We start from the raw sequence: 18,960 nt of genomic DNA, 5'->3' as shown, positions 1-18,960 counted from the left end.
GAGGCCGCAAAAGTGTCAAACTTGTAGAATTTGACAAAACGAATGTTGGTCCGACCAAGTAGCCGCCCGACAAAGTATTCATGGAGACCCCACGGGCAGCTGCCCACGAAGGTCCCACAACGCGGGTAAAGTGCGCTGAAGCAGAAAAAGGAGGCTCCCGAGCAACCGCCAAAAAGACTGTCTGATGGTCAGATGTATCCAATAGCCCAGCATATGCTGGGACCCCGGCTATTTAGTACGGGAGCATCGTACAGAACAAAGAAGAAAAACACTTCGCCGAATAGCCTAAGACCTCTGTAGAGAGAGTCGACGAGCCCTGACAACAGTCAAAAGAGGACTGAAAAACACTAGTGTCAGATTTATATGAAAAACGGACATCCCCTCTGGAAGTAACAACCGCTGAGGCCGAAGCTCAGCCGGGGGAGTTGCCAATAGAGTACTCTCTGAAAGAGAGCCCGAACTTACGGCTGCCAGGCAAATCTCTTTTGGAAGAAAACCGAAGAAGGCAGAGACCTAAAATTCAGGTCAATGTGGTTTGAAGTGCAGCGGAGCAAAAACTTCCCAGAGAAACCAAAGATGATGGATGAATGGTAACTGAAAGTAAGGGAAAAACTCTTTTATCCTTATTATGTCCCATAAAGTTTTCCAATAGTGGCAAAAGCGAGAAGAGGTAACAGACTTCTGAAATCGGGGCCCAGTAGGCCTAACCGAACTAGGGAACTCCTCCCTTCTGAGGCCTCGAGAACAGTCACACGGTTAAACGAGACCAGTGTAAGATTGAACCAAGAAAAGGACCCTGTTGAAGTAGACAGTCCCGTCGAGGTAGGAGCCAAGGCTCCTCTACTGACAACAGGTGTAGCTGTATCTTCAAGTCATGTGTGGCCCAACCGGAGCCACCGAGAGGACTAGCACGCATATTCCCCTCCTGTGTTACCGAAAGCGAGGTAGAAATAGAAAAGGAGGCAGGATAGAATAACCAGAAAACTCCCAGGAGCCCTGAGGGCATCCTCGGCTACTACCGCCAGAGCTCACATCCAAGAGTAGTAAAGGGTTAAAGAGTCAGTCAGAACTCCCTGAGGTCGATCCGAAATCTCCGCCAACAGCGGACCAGTTGACAAAACTCCAGGGAATGTCCCCTCACCCAGGAGTCTGACCTGGCGGCTTGACCTGGAAAGAAGATGGTTGTCCTCCGCTCAGAGGGGAATGTAGGCGACCACTCATTGCGTCGCAGCTTGACTGAAGAAATAGAGTACCTGGTGCCGAGGAAGGAAAAATCCTCCGACGGACCGTGTTGAGAGATCCGTGTCGAACCAGAAGCTCCTGGATCCTTCGGATCTTCAGAAGCCACCTAATGTAAAGAGTGGGATAGTAGCAGTAGATTGTCCCATTAGGGAACCAACGTACTTCCTGCTCTTGAAAAAGAGTTATTCTGTGATCTTCCTGAACCCTGTGGGAGCGGAAGAGAGACCGAATGGAAAGGACTGACAGTGAAAATGAGTATCCTGTAATGCGAATCTGAGAAAAGTCCGATGAGGAAACCCAACGGAATTCAGTAAACAGGCCTCCCTGAAGACAAGGGACACGTAAACTCCCTATCTTGTTCAAAACTAGCAATCACAGACTGAAAGGATTCTAAGGCCAGAATAGGCCTGGCCGAGCCAACTGGCTTCGGAACGTGAAAAGAAAACAAAGGCCCGAGAACTGTCCCGATTCAAATGATATCTGGAAAACCGGGATTAACATGCTTTGCCGTTAGAAGCATATGGAGCGCCGCCTGTAGTATGACTCTCTTGACTCCTGAGACGGCTGTACTCCAAAATCTAGTCTGTAACCGCCCTAGCCTTCTCAGTACTCCCCGTAGGATTACCGACATGCGCCTACCCTGGGACCCTCTAGGTGGTAGGAAGGTCTGATCTGCAGTGGGTGTATAGGATAACCTAAAGTCAGACTGGACCGAGGATGCTGAACCTCTGCTTCAGCCTGTTATCCTGAGATCCCCTGGCGACGGAGATATCGCCCTTGTGGAGTCGAAAGCCTGAAAAGGCCGGAAAGATCTAAAGGAAAGACCGGTAAAGGTCTGTCTTGAAGCTGGGGCAGCAGTAGGAGAGAGCAAAGTGGACTTACCTCCCATGGTTCAAGAAATCCTGCAGAAAGTTCCTTCCCCTGAACCATCTGCCCCGTAGAATTTCATGTTCACCTGTCACTGTCGCAGCCCCAGAGGTCGTCGGGTTAAGACAGCCCAAGCGAAAATGCAGATTCCGAGTCTGCAGACGTGGAGACCTCAAAAGAACCTAAAGCAGAATCGTGATTCTGATCTGTCCCAAAGTAGCAATTGATTGTAACCTAGAGGACAATCGTTCCACCACCTACCTTCTCCAGACAAGGTAGAATCCCGCTGCCGTATATGTTTCGATGGATACCTGAGCAATGTTGCCTCAGGAAAACGGCAGCTTGTTGGACCGGTGATACCTTGAGGGGTATCCCCTGGAGAGATTCTGATACCATTTCCTTCCGTCTGCGGGGAAAGGATAGGAAAACAAACATTGCTTTATACCTGAAATTGTGTATGCGGGTGTCTGCAAGCCGCCTACCGGAGTCTGCCCCGCTCATCCGAAACTGGACCATTTCGTCATCAGCGTCGAACCCTGATGGACCTGACGGGACCGCCTCCTTTACCTGCAGTATCAGACGAACTGCTGTATAATGCACCTGGATATTCTGAGACACTGGTTGAGACTGCACCTAAAACAGACATCCTCCGTATCCTGGGCATCTCTCGCCTCCTCCCAGAGAGGCCTTTCCACTGCCAAGTCGTGTTAGAAACCTGGAGAGGAAAAATGACGTACAAGGTCTCTGGTTAACAGCGACATTACCTGTATGATCTGAGCTGTTCAAACAGGAGTGTTCTGCAGATGGCTCCACCGCATACTTCACACCTAAGAGGGAATTCTTTGACTATCCCAGGTGAGACAAACGAAAGGAGAAAAGGTGGGTTAAATAAACACAGCGGTATGTAAGGTCTGCACTACAACGTGTAGTGACCGACACGATTGAAATAAACTTTCTGGTGAACCAGTAACGCTGCGCTGTTCAAACCCTGATCCTCCTGTTCAGATACCCGCTACTAGCGTACTGAGCCGCAGCGCTATTTGTCTGATGCCTTAAAGTATCTGTTGTGGTACTTGAACCCAGGCCTCTGTGGTTGGGTGTTTAGGGGATTAGTGTGCTGAGCCACACTGTTTCATATATACACATTCCCCAAAATACCAATAGCATTAGTACCCATTGACACCAAGGAATAATAAAGGGAAGGCAACACCCCGTCCTGTATGTAGTGTACCGCTAATTTAGGTGCCCCAGATGTTTTTGGAGGTTCCGCTTGTGGCAAGGCGGGACATTTTGTTATTATAAAACATTGCGGAAGTGTGTTTTACCCCCTATATATGGTATTGTATGCATATATATATATATATATATATATATATATATATATACACATACACCCGCACACCTACATATATATATATATATATATATATATATATACATACACTATACACACAATGAACCCAACAGGGTAGATAAATACTGAAATACTGTAGGGTAAAAAAAAAAATATTGCACCCTAGATTTAAATGATTAATGAGCTGAGCCCCAGCTCCTGTTATAGAGCAGGCTCCCTGATCTACGGCCTCTATGAAATGGCGGGCAGAAGAATCTCCTGCAGGGAGGAATAGCTCCCAAAATTTTAGCATCTCCCTGCCCAGTGACAATGAGCGCTGCGAGCCGCTGCCGGGAGCCTGCCGTGTCAAGCAGGAATAAGCTTCACCCCCACCTGTTATCTGTAAACTAACTTCATTGCAGCGGCCCCGGGCAGCGGAACTTGTAAGCGGTGCTGTAGCGGCCGGGGAGAGTGGGACTTGTAAGCGGTGCTGTAGCGGCCGGGGAGAGTGGGACTTGTAAGCGGTGCTGTAGCGGAGGACTTGTAAGCCGTGGCCGCGCCGTAGCGGCCGGGGAGCGGAGAGCACTGAGCCCGCCGTACAGAGCGGGAGTTAGCTCCGCCCCCCCGCTCTGGCGCCAAGTTTAAAAATGAAACCCGCTGTTGAACGTGAAGCGAGAAGCGCCCTGTATCTCCCCGGCCGCCTGTATGCTGCAGCCGGGGAGCCGGGGAGCCGAGAGCGCTGAGCCCGCCATACGGAGCAGGAGTTAGCTCCGCCCCCCCCCGCTCCGGCGCCAAGTTTAAAAATGAAAACCCGCTGCTGTAACTGAAGCGGAAAGCGCCCTGTATCTCCCCGGCCGCCTGTATGCTGCGGCCGGGGAGCGGAGAGCGCTGAGCCCGCCGTACGGAGCGGGAGTTAGCTCCGCCCCCTCCACATTCGGCGAGCGGGAAGCATGTATCACCCGGCTGCATGTATACTGCGGCCGGGGAGTGGAGAGCGCTGAGCTCGCTTACAGAGCGGGCTGAAGCTCCCAGTAATGTTTAAAATACAAAGTGCGCCCTTCATACGCTCCAGCCTACTGGGGAGTAAAGGGGTCCAAGCACCACATATCTTAATACTGACAGTGTAAAATAATATCTGGAAGGAGGGAAGGGGGGGGGGATTGTACTCACCGCTGTCCTTCCCGACACACGCCGCACTCAGCGTTTACACTGCTCGACAGAGCGGCCCCGACACGCGCCGCACGCAGCGGTGTCCGGCCCCTGATATGGTGGAGCGGCCCCGACACGCGCCGCACGCAGCGGTGTCCGGCCACTTTTGATACTCACCGCTGCCATAATCTTCTGCTGGATGGAGTGGCCCCTACACGCGCCGCACGCAGCGGTGTCCGCCAACTCAGGAGAGCTCAGTGTCTCCCTCAGCCGGGGCCCATCCCGAGCCGCACGCAGCTGCGATGGGACCCCGCCGGCAGCTCCCACGGTGCAGACTGGCAGTGGCAGAGCTGCCAGTCTGTGTGTGTAAGTAAGAAAAATAAAATAATAAAGAAAAAATAAAAATTTCTTCAGCTAAACCCAAGTGAACCAGCTCCCTTGGGCACTAAACTAAGACTGACTTGGAGGGGAGATAGTAGGGGAGGAGCTAGCCACAGTGTGAGAATTTTTAAAGTGCCAGCTCCCAATTACTGCCTACTATTTCCCCATTGTAACTACGCTCCAGTGGCCCCTAGTGGATGAAGGAGAAAGATTACATCTATCACAGTCGGACTCTATCGGACTATTTTAGGGCCAAACAATTGCCGCGGGGCTTTAGGGTCCACAATGTACCCACCATTGGGCGGTATAACATGGAATTTTGCAAAAGATGGATCCAGGTACTTAACAAGTGTTCCATGGACTTAATTCTCTTGGTGGTAGAGGAGTCCACCAGAGAAGTTGAGAAAACAAAAGTGCTCATTAACAATCTTGAGGCTGAGCATGGTGCATTGCTGGCATCTGAACAGTCGAAGGACCTGATGGAGAAACTGAAAGCTCAGGTGGAACAGTACAGGATTAATCTGCTAAAATTCAAAAAAGAAAAATTCAACAAAGTACAAATGGATTATGCACACCACAGGGTGTACCCGTGGTTGGGCAACACCTCGAATTCCAGTGCCAGGTCTCGACCACCTTACAAGTATAGGCCCAGGAGGGGAACGGGAGATAATACCACTTCAGCCAGCGACTCCGATGATGTTCGCGAGTCCTCATTGGCTGTTTCACAACGGGGGACCCCTTTAGGGGCAAGAACCCATGCTGGGATTGCGGCACGGGGAGGAAACGCCGTAACACCAGAAGAGGTGGACAAAATAAAAGGCAAAAACAAGGCGAAACCCCCGAAAGGAAAGAAACGTTAATTTTCAACCTCTCGTCTACACCGCTGACACAGGCTGAAGAAAGTGTGCTTAATAAGGGTTTATCTTACGTACCCACTAACTTTGGAGATGACTTTAGATGGAAAGTCAATACGTATAAACTGCACCGCACTTTAAAATTGAAGGAGCACTTTAGTAAACAGCCGCCAATGCCAGTTAAGACCCCATTGCCACATAGGATACAGAAACTTGGCCCCAAGTCAAGATTCGACCCAGTGTCCCATAATGCCTCCATCAAAACTTTTCACAGGATGCTAGAGTCCTCTAGGGATGAGAACAAGTCCCTCACATATCATAATTTACAACAGGAAGAGAGACTAGCATTAAAATCATTAAGTAATAGAAAAGACATAATAATACGAGGGGCGGACAAGGGCGGATCTATTGTGGTTCAAGACACCGCGGATTATACTGCCGAATGCCTGAGACTGCTGAATGATCAAGACACGTACATTATTTTAAGCAAAGATCCATCACAGGACTATAAAGAAGAGTTAAGGCTGCTGCTTGAGCAGGCCCGGGCAGAAGGCATTATTTCTTCTGAGGTGTTTGCAAAACTGTTTTCTGAATTCCCTGTGTCTCCCCTTTTCTATACTATACCAAAGATTCACAAGGACACACGGAAACCCCCGGGCAGACCAATTATTTCTGTCCGGGAGTCTCTGTGTGAGCCGGTGGCTGTGCATCTTGATGCATATCTGCAACCTTGTGTACAGGGTACCAGTACACACTTGAAAGATTCCAGCACCTTGTTAAATAAATTTGTAACCATTAAACAGGTGCCAGCTGATGTCTCCTTGGCCACCATTGATGTCACCAGCCTGTATACCTGTATACCACACCAAGCAGGCCTACAGGCGGTCAGGAGATTAATTACGGGTAACATTCTGTATACAGGTCCTGACATTGACTTTTTCATGAATTTGTTACAGTTCACACTGTCACATAATTTTTTTATTTTTGATGGCAAATTCTACAGACAGCGAACGGGGTGTGCCATGGGGTCTTCTGTGGCACCCTCGTTCGCAAACGCTTTCATGTGGGAGGTAGAACGTGAGTTATTCTTAGCCAATCCTACGGTAGCACAACATCTATTTCTATATTATCGTTACATAGACGACGTGTTGGTTATGTGGCAAGGTGATGTACAGGATTTGGTCAGTCTGGTAAATACTCACAACCAGTCAGGGAGCCCGGTTAAATTAACCATGGTTAGCAGTCCATATGAAATCTGCTACTTGGACATCTTGATTAAAATACATGATGGGAGAATAGACACATGTCTATACAAAAAACCTACAGACCGGAATACAATATTACGTCACGACAGCTTTCATCCACCTCCCACCATCAAGGGACTGCCATACTCGCAGTTTCTTCGAGTATGCAGGACCAACAGTCAAGAACAGGTTAGGAACCTACAGCTGGATGAAATGGAACGCAAGTTCCTAGATAGAGGTTATCCCCAGAAGTTGTTGTCGACAGCACGCATAAAAGCGGTAGCAGTCAAGAGGGAGGATTTACTTAAACCAGCAAGGCACAAAGATATGTCCAAGATAATTCCCTCGGTGTGCGAACATAGAACAAATAGTAGGCAAGTGCAACAAAAATCACGGGGTCTATGGCCTATGGTGTCAAGTGACCCTGATTTAAGAATTTTTCAGGACACACGCATCATGCCCAGTTACACAAAAGGTAGAAGTATTAAGGACATGTTGGTCAAAACCGATATGGCCAAATTTAAAGTGACACCCACCCATTTTATGACCAGAAAGAATGGGTGTTTTAAGTGCACAGGGTGCACGACCTGTTCGCACATGTCACCAGGTGATACTATTTCACACCCGTTTTCAGGCAAGAGCTTTAAGATCAAATGGCCTCTCACCTGTAGTTCGAAATTCGTGATATATGCTATCATGTGCCCCTGTGGGCGTTACTACATTGGCAAGACCGAATGCCAATTTAAGGTGAGAATGGCGCAGCACAGGCAGGCTATCAGAAATGCCCTGTCCTCAGGTAGTGGAGAGCAGCCGGTGGCCAAGCATTTTGTGGAACATCGACACAGCATGGCCACCTTAAAACATTGTATCATTGACCATGTTCCAGAATCAGCTCGAGAGGGGAACAGGGGCAAAAAACTCCTACAATTGGAGTCCGTTTGGATCCACAGATTAAACACTTTGAAACCTGGGGGTCTCAATGAAAATATAGGCCTTATTAATTTTCTATAATTTTTTACAACTGCAGGTTATATCCCATGAGTTGCTATCAGCTCGGGAGTTTCTATGTCATTTAGTAAAGCAACAACAATTTTTTTTTTTTTCCCGTAGACCACATAGGACTTAAGAGTAAATTGACACCTCGGGCGGTTAGTCTTGCTAGGTACCCCGCCAGTTGCAGTCTGCTTCATGTGAGGTGACATGAGTATAGTTCCGTCTGAGGTACTTAGCATGTTTAAGGGTGTCACTCAACTCAATTAATTGGGTCACCACAGATTTTCATGATGCAGTATGATTTTCATGTTTTTAATGGTGAGATGTTTTTCATCTTATGTGTATAAACAGTATTTGTATGATCGATTCAGGCTACAATATGGTTAAAATAATGGCACATAGCACTTTATTGACCGATTGGTCATCTTACTTTTATTTACGTTGCACAGGCACTGTATGTGTTGATAATTTGTTGTTTTTGTTTACAGCGTTTCCATGGCCGCGTCGAGGGGTTCCCGCGACGTCACTTCCTGGTTACGCTGACGCGAGCGGAGGCGCCGGGCGGAAGCCCCGACGAGGTGGCCAGCTGGAGACGCTGGAAGGATTGTTTGCACGTGGAAGGGGGGTGAGTACTGGGAATGTTATTTAAACACTGGTTTATGCACTGTCACTTTATCCTGAAGAAGGGGAACTGGTCCCCAAAACGTTGATTGCACCTTTTTTTAATACACATTGATTGTACAGTCTCCGAGTGCCGCCTCTTTCTTCAACTACTGCATACTTTATATAGATACAGAGAGACAGAGAGAGAGAGAGAGAGAGACAGAGACAGAGACAGAGACAGAGATAGATTCATATACAGTATATAGGCACGGGCGTGAGTCTGGAAAATTAATCCATATTCCTAAAATCAACAGTTTAAAAGGCAAAATCAAACTGTTTCTCCTGCTAGTTAGCTAAATCACTACAAACATTTTAAAATTTACCATAACTTCTCAAATTTTAGATAAATAATAAAAATGAAGTGGAATTTAAGGAAGCCAAACAGATTAGAACATGTCAAATGATTTCCACCATGTTCAACACCATCCTGTTCAACCATGTTTGAGCAAGTACACTTAATATGTGCACTATATAGCATTCACAGAACTCCATTATTCACATTTGCTGGATGGAAAGCCTTCATACCATTTGTTTTCACAGTCATTTAGTAGGTGCTGATTACTTGTAAGTTTACCTTTATAGTCTTGCATACAATAGTTTTAGTGTATTGTTTGCAACATTGTTCTAATGTTTTCACTGAATATTTGGAACTTGTGGAAGTGTTCAGTTCCACATGACCACAAAGCTTTCATTGGGCACTCTCGAAATCTGACAATTGCTAAATGTCTCACAAGAAAGGCTAAACATCACAGATATTGTTTTTACTATGCTGGTTAGAGTATACATTTATATATATATGTGGTTTGTCATTGAATGTAAGAAGGCATATTAACAATCCTTAAAAATGAAAACACAAAAACAAAGAAACAAACACTTTAGCCTGGTTAAAATGGATATACTGTATTATCCTTAAAAAGTACTGCAAAATCTACTTGCATGGGTTCCCTGTCACTTAACCTATATTGTTGCATTTCTTTATGCCTATGGACATTTACCACTGCTATTTTACCTTGGGTTGCATGTTCTCTATTTTTCTAATTTTGGTTGGTGTTGATTTTCTTCTATTTTCTTTTAGGCTTTATCGTGATGTCACTCCTTGCTACCAAATTGTAACTCTGGAAACAGATTTGTCTACGTCAAGGAATGGTGGTGTACCTTGGTCCAGACTTCACCCTGCTCTGGCTCCCAAGTATTACCACAGGTCGATGTCAGATGAATAAGCAGTCAAAGTTCTTCGTTAGGTCCAGTTGCTGAAGATCAGGTATCCAGGTAGCCAACGCGTTTCGAGATATAAAATCTCTTCCTCAGGGCTTGATTAGGGTGAAGTCTGGACCACCCTGCTTTTCATAAACACCTGCGCCTCCTAAATTGCCCTACCGGTACGTTTTCAGCCTTTTTTTGAATAACATTCCACAAGTATTATCATCCATCCGGGGACATTGATCCACAGATAAGCTTAGGGGCCAGAGCAGGGTGAAGATTTCAACCACCCTGCCCCATTATAACACCTGCGGCTCTTAGCTTACCGTATTGGTACGCTTTCATTGTTATATGTAATTGTGTATTAAACTATGTGTTAATTTTATTATTATCCTGTATGTTATTAGTTCTGCAAAATCGTACCCATACAATTATTTGCATTGTGAGGTGACCATTGTTTTGGTCCTGCTATAAGTCCACCGAAAGGTCAGGCGCCCAAGGTACACCACCATTCCTTGACATTTCTATTTCCTTGGGGGTAAGAAGGAAAACCCCGTAGGTGTATCCTAGGCTGCCCATTCACCTTCCAGCGCCCAATAAGTTTTCCAAATACCTGGCAAGCACTCAGATTTGTCTACGTACCTCCTCTTTTTCTGCACTCTGCAAGTCCCTCCACTCTTCAATTGGCTGCCCAAGGTCTACTGTGTTCATAGCGACCTTCACTTCCCCAATGATGTCGTGTTTAGAGAAACGATCAAAGTCATATATGGACATACATAGGGTCTTTCCACCAAGTTCTTGATAAGGAATCTGTGGTAAGTTAAAATACAAATTTTTGAGGGAAGCATCCACACAATAGGACAGATACAGTGTTGAAGAGAACATTTATGGAGAATCTCTTATGTGAATTTGTTAATTCTATGTACAAAAAAAAAGAGCGATGCAATGTCCTACACTTTTTCAAGAGCATTTAAAGATGCAGAATATACACATTTTGTAACGTATATGTTTCTTTTGAGCCATGTACTGTATACCCAGTTTAGTTCCAACTCTGCAACAGCCACAGATGTTTACTCTTAACAACACTAGTACTTATCTTTGAATCCAGATTGCAAATTTATAGTGCACAGTGAAACTAATGCTAACTGTATTAATAATTATAGCTATACATATGTACTGTATGTTTTTTTAATATATGTGTTTTAAATAAAGTTTTTTCATCATATCTTGTCAGAATAACTATGTCACCGGTTGTGACAAAATGTTGTTCAGGAATGAATTATAAGTAAAGTGTCCATTGACATTGACGCAAATGTGACCAGTGGCTGATTTTACCTATGGATTTAACTTATTTTACCAGTAAAATCCACCACTTCAGTGAGCTCAGCTGAGCCAGTTGCAGTCTGTGTGACTGCATTGGCTAAGTAACTTCACTGTGACTGACAGTGACTTTACTATTGGAAACCTGCCAATCACCCGCAACACAGGCACTTGTTCCTTCTGGGACTGCCAGCTCGGGCAGCGTTAAGCAAAGAGCTAGCTTCTTTTAGGAAGCCACTCTGCCTGATTGTCAGCCCAATCTGGCTTCTATGGGCTGCAGCCAATGCAATCTATAAAAGCCGGAGGTTTGCACATGTGAACTCAAGCAGCCGCTTGTGCACACATAAAGGTACCGGTGTCTGCCAAAACCATTGTGCAGGCACCAGACCCGGCTCTTTGGGGGCTGGCTCTCTCCTCTCCCTCTGGCACGGGCAGCGGCAAACCCTCTGCCGGAATAAGGTAGGCACGGCCGCTGAATGTATCAAGCAGTGAAAAGAGTGGTGAAGTGTAGGGTGGTGCAACCAATCAACTTTAAGTACATACTATAAAATGATAGATAGATGCTCATTGGTTGCTACTGGCAACTCCTCCACTGGTCCACTGCTCTGCTCTTTTCATTGCTTGATATAACAACCCATAATTATGTACAATAACCTATAAGAGGATTCCATTCCCCTGCCAGACCTTTATGCTGCTATACTCCAAGATATCTTTGTGCTTCTCTTAAGCATTCATTTAATTAGAGTTGTATGAGGAAGATTTGTATAATAAAATATATAAGGTACAGGAAAGCATACATTAAAACAAAGAGTAATATTGGTACTCAAAGAGAGCGCGCATACAATTTACTGAACAAATATTAAAAATAGTCCAACCGGGACACAAGAATAAAAACAATAGAACCGTAACAAACAGCTTATAGGTGTATAAAAAAACGTCTATTCCTCTTTCCCCGCTATTGGAAAGTAAACAAGCTCCAGTTCCTTTTAAGCCACCTGGCTATTTGTTAAGGATCCTTAATTAAACAGACAATTCAAGGTATATGAACGTGATGCAGTTCGTCCGCCTGCGGTATGCTACCACCTCCCGCTTAGATATGCTTCTTCTCACCAGTTTAGATGCCTTCCAGAGTATGCACTCTTTCCTTTTCCATGGGGCCTGTCTAGCTGAAAATGTTTTAAAGGTGAGTGTTGGCTGGATCTTTAAGGTCAGGAGCGGGAGGGAGGCCACGGCTTGTATGCTGCTGTCAAACTTTTTTCACGTTGTCATTATTGGGTATTGTGTGTAGAATTTTGAGGGAAAAAATTAATTTATTCCATTTTGGAATAAGGATGTAACATAACAAAATGTGGAAAAAGTGAAGCGCTGTGAATACTTTCCGGATGCACTGTATATTCATATGCCTATCCCAACCATGGTTAAATTAGAGATGTGCGGGTTCGGTTTTACTCGGATTTACTCGGGGCTCGAAACGGCATCTTATTGGATCACAGATGTCACGAGTTTTGGAGAGCCAATAAGCACAACCCGAAATACCCGAGTAAATCCGAGTAAAACCGAACCCGCACATCTCTAGTTTAAATTGCTCTACAGATTTAGGTCTTAGCCTCAACCACCTCTGGTGGGAGGCTATTCCACTCATCCACTACCCTTTCTGTGAAGTTTTTCCTTAAATTTCCCCTAAACCTCCCTCCCGTTTCAGCTCATGCCTTCTTGTTCTAATACATCTCTTCCTTTGAAGAATGATTTCCTCCTGGACGTAGTTAAAACCCTTGCTATATTTGAAAGTTTCTATCATGTACCCCCCTTTTCCTTCTCTGCACCAAACAATACATGTTAAGCTCTTTAAGTCTTTTGGGGTAAGTTTTGTGCTTCTTTGTATTGTAAATGTATATTTATATCCTTCTGGAGATATGGGTAGTCATTCCGAGTTGTTCGCAACGAAGCGATTAGGTGGAAAATGCGCATGCGCTAAGTAATTTAACACAAAACTTTGGAGATTTACACAAGCTCGAGTGGCTGGCCGAACGCAGGGCGTGTTTGTGACGTCAAACAAGGAACTAAACGGACTGAGGTGATCGCAATCTAGGAGTAGGTCTGGAGCTACTCAGAAACTGGCAGGAATTATTTAGTAGCAGTTCTGCTAATCTTTCGTTCGCTATTCTGATAAGCTAATATACACTCCCAGAGGGCGGCGGCCTAGCGTTTGCAATGCTGCTAAAAGTAGCTAGTGAGCGAACAACTCGGAATGACCACCATGGTCTCCAGAGCTGAACACAGTGTTACAGTTGAGACCGTTCCAATGACCTATACAGTGCCATTATTACTTCCTGCTACTGATTTATCTCCCAATGCTGCCACATCTGACTTGCCATTCTCATTGCTTTGTTGCATTGCTTCCCAGCCTTTAAGTCCCTTGAAATTGTGATTCCTAGATCACTTTCTTCCTCAATAGTTTCCATTATAGTACCCTTGATACTATATTTAGCCTTTGGGTTTTTGAGACTCAAGTGCTTGATTTAGTATTTTTTAGCATCACTGTGACAATATGCGGCACATATCAAAATAAGGTAGAAAGTTTTGCAGAGGCAGTGAAAATGGCTGCATTGGAGCAGAATACAGGTTAGACCAGTGGTTAACAAACGCAGTCCTTAAGGCACCCCAACACTCTAGGTTTTAGGGATATCCCTGCTTGTGCACAGATGGTATAATCAAACTGAAGTACTAATTAAGTCAAATGTGTCTAGCATGGATAGCCTAAAAACTGGACTGAAGAGTTAGGCTGGAAAACATAATTGATTTTTGCCAGATTATGTCTGTGTGCTCACTGTGAGTCTATGTGTCTTTGAGGCTCATTCAGGTGCGGCTGCAAAGTGGATATTGTACACTCATTGGTCAATGTTTTCTTACTATACATGCCTCTGAGTGCAGCGCGCATATGCAGCATTTGAAATGCTATAGTGGTCGCAACAAAGAATTAGCCGCAGAGTGAGTGACAGGAAGACAGAGTTAGGGGATGGTAACGGGGAGTGAATGGCCAGACGTTTTAGTCTGGGCATGGATAAATTAGCAGTTGCAATTTTAATTGCTACTGGAGAGCTCTCTGCATCCCGAGAGAGTAGCTCAGCCTGCATGTCTACAGAGGCACTCGGACTTTGCGTCATGTTCCGATTTGTGACAATGGTACTGATGTATCAGCAATTATATGCTGTTGGATGGAAATGATACAGTGGGTGTCCGTATGCTTAGGTTAGCTTTTGCCCATACTAGCATATAATCGCAATTGGGTACGGCAAAAGATGGCCAATGGTAGCAGCAAGAACAATCGCTGAATGAGCCTTAGTATCAATTACCAATCATGTAATAGAATTTTAGAGGGAGGCTTCATGTGCATGTTTGGATTCTGGCAAAATAAGTGAGGAAATGAATAATATTCTCTTTTACATCTATAACTGAAGAATTTATTTCTAGAGATTTGCTTGACCTTAAAAGTGAACGTCTCATTAAAGATGGGGTTAAGTGTCTTCCGATGAACTTTGGTCTCGTACTTCTTCTTCTTATCTGGCAAAAAGAAAATCTTCACATAGGGATCTGATGTACCTCCTATGTCCAATGCAGGTAATTCTGTGGCCTGTATGACCCCAACTTGGATCTGTTTGAAAGGAAAGGGATAGAAAGTAAATTAAATATAGGAGTGTCGTCTGCAGTGGTGCTCGCTATACAAAGAGGCTACAGTTACTGTCTGATATCATAGCTGATAAAATCTATTGCTATGACAATATTATTAGAAACTGGAATGATAACAGCAAGGATGAAAAGGTCTCCAAAATACCTGGTTGCTTTGAAAGTCATAGTCCAGTGAGAATTGCAGCTTTCCCAGCTTCTCTTCTTCCTTCTCTTCCTCCTCCTTATCCTCACCCTCTGTTAAACCAGTCTCAGCATCATCATCATCATCCTAAGAAATCTGCAGAAGAGAGAAGTAAATGTAACTTTTGTTGTCTTTTTTGTTACTAGATGTGGTACTGAACACATTTTTGAGCGTGAAGCTGTATATTAACTCTCTCAATGCATTATCCCAAGTAAATTACTATAGACTTCACTGTGCACACCCAAAAATAAAACTGAAACATGATCAGCAACTCAAGGTGTGCCTTGTCTTCATGCATCCTGTCCACATAGTACAAACAAGAGGCATCCGTGTGTGTTCTCCTTACCCATCACAAAGTAAAAATTAGAGGTAATAACATAATCAAAGCTTTCCAGGTTAACAATATATGTACATACAATGCACGCTCCTAAAGTAATTGTGAGTCAATTCCAAGTGCTGCAATCATGCTGTAACCTATGGTTCTGAAGCATTAAAGGCGTTATTTGCAGCGACTCTGGCAGCATATCAGGTAACCATGCATGTTATAGGAAAGTGACAGTTGGTAGCAACACATGCCAGGAGCAGAGCATGCATCATTCTCCTATTGTCTACACAGTACTCCCAACAGTTTTTGTTTGTTTATACAGTAAATGTCCCCTGGCGTGTGGTAATAGCTGGTCATGAAAAATAGGTCATGGGGTATTATCAAAGATGAATACACATATCTGTACAGCTTTCAAATCCTAAACCATATTAGATAAATGAGATCATATGGTATACAACACCCTCTAGCCATGTAGTACCCCACAGTATAAATATATTTCAGAAATGTCCATCAATGAGTCACATTTATCAATAACCACTAGGAGACCTTTATTTGTTTAGTGTATGAGGATTTGTACGGTATAGTACTGTATGTGCTTCTTTTTACAGAACATGTGTCCTGCAGTACCTGCCACCCTTATGGTATTCTCTAAGATGCAGTTTAGTATAGACCCTGGGGATTACATATAGAGACAAATAAATGATATATACAGGTTGAGTATCCCTTATCCAAAATGCTTGGGACCACAGGTATTTTGGATATCGGATTTTTCCGTATTTTGGAATAATTGCATACCATAATGAGATATCATGGTGATGGGACCTAAGTCTAAGCACAGAAGGCACTTATGTTTCATATACACCTTATACACACGGCCTGAAGGTCATTTAAGCCAATATTTTTTATAACTTTGTGCATTAAACAAAGTGTGTGTACATTCACACAATTCATTTATGTTTCACATACACCTTATACACACACAGCCTGAAGGTCATTTAATACAATATTTTTAATAACTTTGTGTAATAAACAAAGTTTGTGTACATTGAGTCATCAAAAAACAAAGGTTTCACTATCTCACTCAAAAAAGTCCGTATTTCGGAATATTCCGTATTTCGGAATATTTGGATATGGGATACTCAACCTGTATTTGCCTTCCTATATTAACTGTTATTTATTTAATAGTTTTGTAGGGTTTACAGTTCCTATATTGTCTCTAATTATTAGAGTTAAGTTAACTTTAGATCAAATCTGTGCTTAACCACCCACTGAACCACTTCCCACAAATTACAAACATTTTAAACTCTCTTTGAAAAGGCAATGGGAAATTACATGTTGGTGCTAACGAGAGCAATATCACACTAAAAACAAATATGTTTAGAACATTTTCTGAATACCATATCAGTTCCTTTGCAGCAGCATTTCTCAAAACAAAATAACAGCTATTAAATATAGTGTTTTTACACTCTTAGGGGTAAATTTACTAAAGCTTCTAAAAATGAAAAGTGGTGCTATGGCCCATAGCAACCAATCAAATTCTATCTATCATAGGTAAAATCCACCACTGGTAATAAGCCCTCTTCTGTAATTATGCATTGCAAGACCCTAGGAGGGCACTGGAGCAAGTAACTCTTTCTGTACTAGGAAGTGATTATATATATATATACATACACACACACACACACACTTCCAAAAAAAAGAGACTGGCACTCAGGAGACTGGTATATGCAAACATTATATTACCCTGATGTCAACGTTTCTGGGGTATCAGCCCCGTCATGAGGATCATACAGCAACAAATGTATGTGTTGCTGTATGGTCCTGACGATGGGGCGGATACCCCCAAAACGTTGACATTGTTTGCATATACCAGTCTCCTGAGTGCCAGTCTGTTTTGTGGAGGTATTACTGGTCGGGGTACTGGAGCAGATGAGAAAAAGTAGAGGAGTGCCAGCAGTTAGTGAAGATAAGACACAAGAAGACCTTGACTTTCAATTCAATACAATATAGGACAAGTACAGGGTATATAAACATAGCTGCGTCAGCAGACAACACTGAAATAAGTATCAGGTCGGCAGAAAACTGAGGGATTTAGTGCTTGATTGAAAAGAAGATAGGTTAAATAAGAGACAAAAAAGCACATGAGGGTAGAGGGCCCTACTTGTGAAAGCTTACATTCTAAAGGGGAATGTGCACACAGACAGGGGTGACACAGACGGGGTAAAAAGTGAGCGCGGGCCACAGAGGGCTTAGGATGAGAGATGGCTGGGTTTGGTGACGAAGTGTGTCTTGAGAGTGCGTTTGAAGTTTTGTAGAGAGGTGGAGAGTCTGAGGGGGAGAGGTAGAGAATTCCAGAGAAGGGGAGCAGCAAGTTAAAAATCTGGGAGGTAGGAGTGGGAGGAGGTAATCAGTAGGCAGAAGAGGCAGCGTGCATTGTCAGAGTGAAGAGGACGGGTGGGAGTGTAAAGGGAGATAAGGTCAGAGATGTAACTGGGAGGGAAGTGGGTGAGGGCTTTGTAACTGAGTGTGAGAAGCTTGAAACAGATTCTGAAGGGGGGCCAGTGAAGGGCTTGTAAGAGGGGATGTGGATGTAGTACATTTGGTGAGGAAGATGAGCCGGGAAGCAGCACTGAGGATAGATTGGAGTGGAGAGAGGTATTTGTCAGTGGTGCCCGATAGGAGAAGATTACAGTAGTCCAGTCTGGAGATGACCAGTGAGTGGATAAGGGTCTTAGTGGCATCCTGGGTGAGAAAGGGTCTGATCCTGGAAATATTTTTGAGATGAAAATGACAGGTTTGTGAGAGGTGTTGAATGTGTGGTTTGAAGGAGAGGGAGGAGTCAAGGATTACTCCAAGACATCGCACTTGGGGGCTAGAGGAGATAGTAGTGCCATCAACAGAGAATTAAATTGTGGGAGGTGAGGCAGTCTTAGACATGTTAAGTTTAAGAAAGCGCTGGGACATCCAAGAAGAGATAGCAGAGAGACAGTTGGATACACGAGTGAGGAAAGCAGGTGAGAGGTCAGGGGAGGAAAAGTAGATTTGAGTATCATCAGCATAAAGATGATATTGTAAGTCAAAAGAGCTGATGAGTTCGCTTAAAGAGGATGTATAGAGAGAGAAAAGGAGAAGACCAAGAACAGAACCATTGGGGACACCAACAGTTAGTGGAAGTGGGGGGAGGTGGAGCCATGAGAGGAGACAGAGAAGGAACGGTCAGAGAGGCAAGAGGATAGCCAGGAGAGGGCAGTATCACGCAGACCAAGGGAGTAAAGGATTTGCAAAAGAAGAGGGTGGTCCACAGTGTGAAAACAAGCAGAGAAGTCAAGAAGAATAAGCAAAGAGTAGTGGCCTTTGGATTTAGCAGAAAGGAGATCATTGCAGACTTTTGTGAGGGCAGGTTCAGTGGAGTGGAGATGAAGGAAGACAGACTGGAATGGGTCAAGCAGTGAGTGGAAGGACAGAAAGGCAGTGAGGTGGTTATAGACAATACGCTTAAGGAGTTTTGAGGCAAAAGGGAG

The 18,960-nt window shown here is 44.3% G+C and overlaps 1 protein-coding gene across 1 annotated transcript in view; it reads right to left on the bottom strand.

The window, feature by feature from the left end:
• Window positions 1–18,960, bottom strand: part of LOC135042051 (synaptotagmin-2-like) — a 243,706-nt gene that overhangs the window by 52,854 nt on the left and 171,892 nt on the right. Inside the window, exons 4-6 of the mRNA XM_063954984.1 lie at window positions 15,079–15,201; window positions 14,731–14,898; window positions 10,569–10,736 (exon numbers count right to left, since the gene is read on the bottom strand). Coding sequence (XP_063811054.1) covers window positions 10,569–10,736; window positions 14,731–14,898; window positions 15,079–15,201 — 459 coding nt within the window. The remainder of the gene's footprint in view (window positions 1–10,568; window positions 10,737–14,730; window positions 14,899–15,078; window positions 15,202–18,960) is intronic.

Source organism: Pseudophryne corroboree, chromosome 2 (assembly GCF_028390025.1).
Source record: "Pseudophryne corroboree isolate aPseCor3 chromosome 2, aPseCor3.hap2, whole genome shotgun sequence".
Lineage (NCBI taxonomy): Eukaryota > Metazoa > Chordata > Amphibia > Anura > Myobatrachidae > Pseudophryne > Pseudophryne corroboree.
Note: the sequence above shows the minus strand (reverse complement) of the source record. Positions and strands in the feature narration are given on the sequence as shown.